Below are 8,065 nucleotides of genomic sequence, written 5' to 3' on the forward strand. Positions count from 1 at the left end.
AAAAGAAAGAAAGAAAAGAAAAAGAACACAGTTCAAGAGTCATGCTTCCAGGTTCCCGTCCCGGGGGAGCCGCTCAGCTGCTGTGCGCCCACAGGCACATTACTTGGCCTCTCTGAACCTTGGTGTCTTCACACCGTCCTTTGTGGATGTGGGGATAATAACGGGCGTGGGGCGCAGAGAGAAGCCTTATGTCAAAATCAGGAGCACACGCAGGCAGCAAAACTTATAGCACATTTGACTCCAGCAGGTGACATGATCCAAAAGGAAAAACAGGTTCAAGAACGATAGTAGCTCACCCCATTAGCAAACAGACCACCAACCACTACCACACAGGCTCCCCCATCTCAAAACCAGTCCTGGCAACGTCCCAGGGGTTCTGAGAAGCCCCCGAGCAGGCCCGTTATCTCAGAGCTTCTCCCCCCTCAAAGTGCCTGGGAGGGCTCAATCCCCCGGCCCCTCCATCCCCCTCTCCATCTCCCCTGCCCGTTTCTGCAGCTTCATCCAATGGGCTGAGACGGCCATATTTCTGTCCGCAGCCTGATCGTGCCTCCAAGCCCAGACTCCACCGATGCCTAGCAGGACGCTTTCAGGGTCCACTAGGAACCTGGACTCTTCTACCACCCCCCGGGGCCCCACTCCATTCAGCCTTGACTGGCTCGGTTATTAGCAATCACCCTCCACCCAGCTGCTCGCCCCACAACAGTGGGGTCAGCCTGAATTATGCCTTCTCCCTCGCCCTCTATCCCCCATCCCAGGGCAAGTCCTGGCCACTCAAGTTCCCAGACGCCCTAGATCTATCCACTTCCCAGCGGCCCCCGACTACCACTCGGCCCTGGACCCCGCAGAAAGCTCCACGCTGGCTCACTCTGCCTACTCTTACCACCCCATAGGCCCTTCACCATGCAGCAGTCCAGAGTGACTTCTAGAAACCTGAGTCAAATAACGTCATTCCTCCACTTAAAATCCTCCAGCGGCTTCCCAGTACACTCGGGATAAAACCCACAAGTCTGCACCCTAATTTTTTTTTTAAAGATTTTATTTATTTATTTGACAGAGAGATTACAAGTAGGCAGAGAGGCAGGTAGAGAGAGAAGGAGGAGGAAGCAGGCTCCCCGCTGAGCAGAGAGCCCGATGCGGGACTCGATCCCAGGACCCCGAGATCATGACCTGAGCCGAAGGCAGCGGCTTAACCCACTGAGCCACCCAGGCGCCCTGCACCCTAATTTTTAAGGCCCTCCCATCCTCCGCAGCTCCCTCCCCCCCCCCAGAGGCACACACTCCCCTCCTTCCCTCCAGTATGCCCGCTCCCACCCGGTGCCTGGAGCCAGCTGCTCCTTTTGTCCAAAACCTCTTCTCAGGTCTTTTCCACAGACGGTTCCTCTCGACTCACACCTCAGCGGGGCATCACCCTCCTCCGCCCCCTTGAGAGGCGCCCCTGTCTGCTGTCCCCGTCACGGCAGGTCACGGTCACTGCGGCGCCGATTCCTGCCGATACACCCTAGCGAGGGCGTCTGTGTGTGCAGCGGCTTGAAAAGACACGTCCACGTCCTGCCCCCAGAGTGTGGCCTTAGGTGGACTAAGGGTCTTTGCAGTTGGAATTTAGGGTCGATCTCAAGGTGAGCTCCTCCTGGGTCACCTGGGGGAGCCCCGAATCCCACAAGGAGTGTCCTTAGAAGAGACACAAGAGGAAGAGAAAGCGACGTGGGGACAGGGACAGCCACGAGCCCAGGAGCGGGGAGAGGGAGGACAGACCCTGCCCCAGAGCCAAGCCCCACACGACACCGTGACATTGTGGCCCCCGGGACAGTGAGAGGCTAGACCTGTTGTATTAAGCTGCTCAGTTTGCAGTCATTTGATCTGGGGCCACAGGGGACCCACATGGCGCACGAGCTCCACAGGGCACGGTCCTCGTCTGTGCTGGGTCCTGGGGCCTCGGGCTCGCGGCGTAACAGGTGACGCGCTGACAGATGACGGCAGCATGATGAACAGCTCCTCGGGAGCCGGGCCAGGCTCGAAAGGGAGGCGCAGGAAACGTTTGCTAATCACACCCGAGAGACAGCTGGCAAATGACACCACAGATCACCTACTTCCTCCTTCTGGGCCTCAGTTTCCCCACCTATACCAGGAGTGGACCGGCTGATCTGTGGTTTCCATGTCCCGATAGACAAACCATTTCTTCCCAAATTCACCTCAAGTGCCCATCATAAAACCTGTCCGGGGACCCATCGGACCCCAAGGCTGGTTCTTTGGTTCTTACATCCTTGCTACCATCTGGGAGCTATAGGGACCCCAGAGGGCCAGACCCTCCCCACCCTCTGGTGTGGTGTCCCCTCTGAGTGGCTGGAAGCCAGCAATGCAGGATGCATCACAGACTCTCCACATGGAGAAAAGAAGGCTCTGGGTCCTGGCCGTCAGGAGCAGTAACCGGGGCCCTTGGCAGTCGGGACCCCCAGGAAGTCGGCAACAGGATGGCAGGAACCCAGTGTCCCCACTCCCAGCGCTGGCCATGTCAGCCCAGCCCTCTGGCAGGATCACTTGGCAAGGCCAGGGGCACATCAAGCGGGAACAGGACCTGAACGATTTCCAGGGCCGTCTTCTCCAGATGCCGGGCCCGCCCTGTTGTGTCTGGAACCCAGGACCCGCCAAGAACATTTTCCTTTATGAAGGTGCCAGGAAAGGGGCGACTTTCTACCCTGTGGACATTTCTAGACCTCACCCAGTGTCCTGTGGCCAGAGGCATCTGTTTTTGGGTGCACGGCCTCCCCCCTGCGCAGCCAATGTAGGTTCCTTGCGAGCAGGGGAGGGGTCCTGAGCCCCACCCCCAGAAGGCAGCAAGGAGGCCCTGACTTGGGCCACACCCAAGGGATAGGCAGGATTGAGAGCAGACCTGGGTACCCGAGGCAACAGCCCTCCACCACCACAGCCCCTGCCTCCAAAGGACAGGCTTGTCCTCTGATCTGAAAACAAGACAGGTGTCTTCACCTTGGGGAATCCCACCAAGCCAGCCACGAGCCCCTCATGGCTTCTGTGGTCCCCCATGGATGGAAAACACCTGCTCCTCCTCAGGACCCCCTGCACACGCAGCATTTGTCTACAGGGGTTTCAGTGCTGTCCAAATGGTTTTTATTTCCCCTCATTAGGCTTAAGGCAAGAGAACCAAGTGGTCAGGAATCTGGGGTCGCCTGTCCTGGCCCTCGACAGACCACTGTGTTTCCTAGACAAGTTACTTAACTGCTCTGGGCCTTCATTTAGACGTCTGTACAATGAAAATAAGGACAGTACCTTCGTCATAGGATTGTTGAGAGAGTTAAATTAATAACTACATACAAAATATGTCAATTTTAAAATTTCCTAGAGCAGACTGTGTTCTCACTCCGTACTTAAGGAGAAGCAGGGAGAGGACGGGATTGGTCTCATCTGGAGCTGGAACCAGTCTCCTCTCCTCCTTTGAGTGCCGGCCCCACCTGCTGATAACATGCAGGCAGCTGGAGCAACCCACTCCTAACTCCCTCCTGACTTGGAGCCTGGTGAGGACCAGCCTGAGGCCAAGGGAGGAAGCCCCGGTGGGGGGGGGGGAGAGCTCCAGTCGGCAGCACCCCGCCTCTGTCCTGCCCTGCCCGCTGTGACTTCGACTCCACCAGCCTCCCTGCACACCCCCTCCTCAACGAGCTCCTTCCAGGCTAACGGGTCTCTGATCCCAGGGAAGCTGACCGAATGGGTGTCCCCGTTTGGTTAGGCAGCCACACGTGAGGTCGTCACCAGGACACTGGGACCCTGCAAAATCTTTTATGAATCAAATTGTTATAACGTGATGTTTTGCAAAGGAGAGTCTTATATTGGATAAAGCGCCCCGGCAGGGGACGGTGCGGGCCAGCGTCCATGTTTGTCAGTCTTTATCTGCAAGGCTGTCCAGACCGCAGAAGCCCCTTCTGTGTGACCTTCCCCAGCACGGCTTGGGTTCTGGACCGCTGCCAGTTCTGAGGTGCTCCTGGGGAGCTGGGATGACTTTCAGAGCACTCGTGGGGAAGAGGACTCTGTCTTACCCTAGGGAGGGGGTCACACAAATAATAGGTCACACTAATCCAGCCACCGTGGCAGGCACGGTGCCATGTTCTCCCCCACGCCCCCCGACCGCCAGGCACGTTAAGGAGTCGGTTTCTGCTATCTTCGTTTTACAAATGAGAAAACCACCAACCCATCCTGTGGGCTTTTCCAGGCGGATACAGGCAAAGTTGTTTCCTGTCCTACAGAAGCTCATGGCAGCCAGCTGGGAGCCCCAGATGACTGAGCCATGCTGTCCCTTCTCTCCCACCCCCACACTCCACAGTCCAGCAGGGGTGGCAGAGGGGGCCCTGAGCCAGGGGGCGGGGAGCCCCTCAGGCAGAGTCAGGAGAAGGGGTCACTTAGAGTCGTGGGTCCCACAGGAGGGGCCGTGGCACTGTCCCCCACCCGGGGGCACCCTGCGTCTCATCTTCGTGCATCCAGCCCTCCAACAGGCACCACCAGCCCCCTCCCCTGGCTTAGCCTGGGGGGCCCTCAGGCCCCCACCACCAGCCTGGGGAAGTTCCAGCAGCGGGGTGCAGGCCACGTGCTTCTAAGCCAAGCCCTCTCCCTCTCCCGTCTTTGTTCTCCCTCCCAGAGACTTGCTCTGTAATCAGTCAGCAACGCTGCCCGCTGGAGCTAGAGGCCAAGAAAGTCTTGGAGAAAGCAGTCGGCCTTCCCCACTGCCCTCCTCCTCTCCACTCCCTCCCACCCCACTCTCGGTAAAGCTCAACAGGACAGACATAGGACAGACAGGGGCTCGACTCTGTCCCCTAGCATGGAAGGTCAGCGCCCCCCATACTGCTATGACCAGGCAAAGCGAGCGGCCACAGAGCGGCCACAGATTAGCAACGGGGCCCACGGCGGGACGGCCTTTCCCAGCATCACTTCTAAATTCCCTTCCCTGGTGTACTGCCCCGCACCCCCCACCCCCAGCTCTCTGGAGGGTGGGCCCAGGTCACCCCAGGCAAGCCGCAGACGCAAACCAGGGAGCTCCAGCTCCCTGCCCCCAAACCACACCACAGTGCTGAAACTCAAAAGAGGGACCATCCCGAAAGGAAGGGAAGGCCACGCCAACCGGGTACGCGATGAACAGATCTCCTTTATCACATACGCTTGAAGTTAGGGCCTCCTGTGTACAGACGATGTGCGCCCCTCCAGCCTGCCCAGTCCCCGTGTCCCTTCAGAGTCAGACACGGCCAGGCTGCAGGGGAACCTTCTCACACCCCGGGCAGAAGAGCACAGTGGAAAAAGGAGCAGGCCGAGCTCGCCTCTGCCCTCTCTCTGGGCCTGCCTCAGTTACCCCATCTGTAAAATACACAGGGAGCCCCTGGGGCCCTTTGTAGTTCCTACAAGAGTCTTGTGTGGCCTCCAGTCAGAGCCCCCCCACACCCCAGGGTTTTCAGTCCAACCACCAGTCACCTTCCCATGAATGCCCTTCGACCCTCTGCCTCCCAGCTCCTGCCCAAGCACCATCCTTCCAACAAGTCTCCAATGAGCCCCGGCGGGACCAGGATGGCTCTCGCCGCCAACCCCTGGGCCCTTGTGCCTCCCACGCCATCTCCCCCACAAAGTGCCCCAGCAGGCACCCAGGACAGAGCCGGAGCTCCAGGATCTGCTGCAGCCAGTGAGCAAGCCCAGAAGCACCCGCAGAGCTCTGCCCTCTGCCCCCAACCTCTCCTGGCGACCTTCTGACCAGGGAGGAGGGTGATCACCTGGGAGTTGAAAAGAAACTAAGCTAAACCAGAGATTAAGCATCTAGGATTCTGAGGGTGGTCAGCGGCTCTTCTGGGACTGGCCCCAGCAAGAACAAAGCCTCGGGCTGGCAGGCCTAGTGACTGATGAGTCATGGGTCAGCGGAGAGGTCAGAGGCCACCCCTGCTGCTCTAATCTGCAGGGCCGAAGGGTTTTCCTGTCCCATCTCCAGCCCCCAACCCAGGAGTTAGGCCTTGAGAATTAAGGGAGAAAGAAGCGCCATCCCGCTGCCTTCAGTCTTAGGCTGAGCGCTGCCAACGGAGACTCATCCCCCTGCCACTGGGTGGGTGGGCCTGGAAGGGGCCTGTCCCCAGCCCCAGCTGGGTGTGCAGCCTGGTTGAGTCTCTGCCTTGGGGCCCTCTACTCTGGGAGGGCAGACAGAGGTTTCCCCACACAGGGCTATTTCCCTAAAAATCTGTCTCCAGACTGCTCCCTTCTTTTCTGATTTTTCCAGTCCACCCCCCCGGAAACCCATGAGTGGCAAAGCACTGTCCCCAGTCTCCGTCTTCTCACCAACAAGCTGGGTACAACAGCCCCTACCAAGGGGCAGAGGTGGGGCCCGCGGGAAGAGCGGGCGCTCCGGACAGAGCAGGGCACCCGGGGTTCAGTCAACCCTCCAGCCAGGCCTTCCCCGCTAGCCTCCCAGCCTTGGCCCCAGGGGGAGCGTGGGTGGGCACTGGGGGGGCCGCACGAGGCGGGGTGGGGGTGGGCGGGGAGAGGTCAGGGAGGAGGAAATATCTTCTTTCACCCAAGTGCCCCAGGTCATCGAGGCGGTCAGGACCAGAGCCAGGAGCGGGGTGAGGGGAGGGCCGGGCCCGCGCACACGACCCCGGAACCGCGGCGGGGGCGCCGCGCCCCGACGACCGCTACGACTACGGCTCCAGGCCTCCCGAGGCGTGCCGGGCTGGGACGGGAGCCACCAGAGCTGGGGCCTTGGACGTGGGGCGCCCCTACCTCGGGCCGCCAGCAGCGCGAGGCCGCCGAGCAGCAGCAGCGGGACCCTCCTCGGCGCGGCGCTCTCCATGGGGCCGGCGGGCGGCGGGCGGCGGGCGGACAAAGGCGCGGGGCGCGGGGCGCGGCTCCTGGGCTCCACGCTCCGGCCGAGCCTCGCAGCCAACGCAGGGCCCCGGCCGCGCCGTTCAATTATCCCGCCCCGGAGGAGGGCGCGGCGGGGGCGGGGCCGGGGGCGCGCAGTGCCCTCCCTCCCGGGTCGGGCCGCCCCCCTCCCCGGCCTGGGGCCCGGGCACCCCGACCCCGAGGGGCTCACGGGGCCGGGGGCGGGAGCGGGGACACCCAAACCTCTCCCGGGGGCGGCCGAGAAGGTGGGCGCACATGGACGGGGGGCACCCCTTCCCGCTCCCCCAGGCGCGCGTGAAACCCGATCCCTTTCCCCACCCGCGGCCCGAAGGCCCGCGGCGTCTCCAAGGTTCTCTCCGCCCCACTCGGCGGCCAAGGCGGGGGGCGGGGATCAAGGTGGCGAGGAGGTCCCCACCGGTCGGAGGCGCTTTCTGGTGGGGTGGGGGGAGACAGGGAGGTGTCCCTTCGAGGCGGTGGGGGGGGGGACTCCCTGCAGGACGTGGCCCGCGAGCAAAGCCCCGCACCCGCTGTCAGATCGCTTCTCGCCTTCCGCCGTCCCGCGCACACGCATCCTCCTGGTCCTGCAAGTCCGTGGCCGTCCCAGCTGGGTCCCGGCACCTGGCCAGGGCCTCAGCGCACTGCCAGTCCAGGGAGGCCGACCTCCAACCAACATCCCAGCTCCAGAGAATGTGCTGAACCCGGGACCCCGATGCGCAGAGGAAGAGATTTTGTTTTGCCGAGAGAACGCGGCCTTAGAGCTGGGCCTACAGAAATTACCTCTTCGTGCGGGAATAAATGGCTGAACCAGGCAGTGGTTCCTGAAGGTGAATTAGTCTGTTGGAACCATAAATAACATTTGTTTTAAAGAAGAAAAAAAGAAAAAAAAAAAAAAGCGCATGCTGGCCAGTGAAGGTAGGAAGAGAGGAAACCCACAGAAACACCATTCAGTGTGGATGCCCCCATGGGCCCTCCCCCTCCCAGGTCCACAGCCAGCAGGTGTCGGGCATTAGGGTGTTGGTAGCAGCACTATTCAGAATAGCTTCTAATTAGGAACTGCCGGGCATCCCCAGCAACAGGATGGAAACATGGTGGGGCACACCCCGCCCCCCGCACCCCAGGTGCTGCAGGTTCCCTCAGTGGGAAAGACAACAGCTTAGCGGTCAGGAGAACCATGGTCCTTGGGGAGCACCAG

The 8,065-nt window shown here is 61.0% G+C and overlaps 1 protein-coding gene across 2 annotated transcripts in view; it reads right to left on the reverse strand.

Moving 5' to 3' along the window:
• The window catches only part of FBLN1 (fibulin 1), an 80,813-nt gene extending 73,982 nt beyond the window's left edge, over nucleotides 1-6,831 (reverse strand). For both annotated transcript variants that reach the window (XM_044226470.1, XM_044226471.1), the window contains exon 1: nucleotides 6,751-6,831. In XM_044226470.1, the coding sequence (XP_044082405.1) occupies nucleotides 6,751-6,820 (70 nt within the window). In that variant the 5' untranslated portion in view covers nucleotides 6,821-6,831. The remainder of the gene's footprint in view (nucleotides 1-6,750) is intronic.
• Between the last annotated feature and the right edge of the window lie 1,234 nt (nucleotides 6,832-8,065).

Source organism: Neovison vison, chromosome 12 (assembly GCF_020171115.1).
Source record: "Neovison vison isolate M4711 chromosome 12, ASM_NN_V1, whole genome shotgun sequence".
Lineage (NCBI taxonomy): Eukaryota > Metazoa > Chordata > Mammalia > Carnivora > Mustelidae > Neogale > Neogale vison.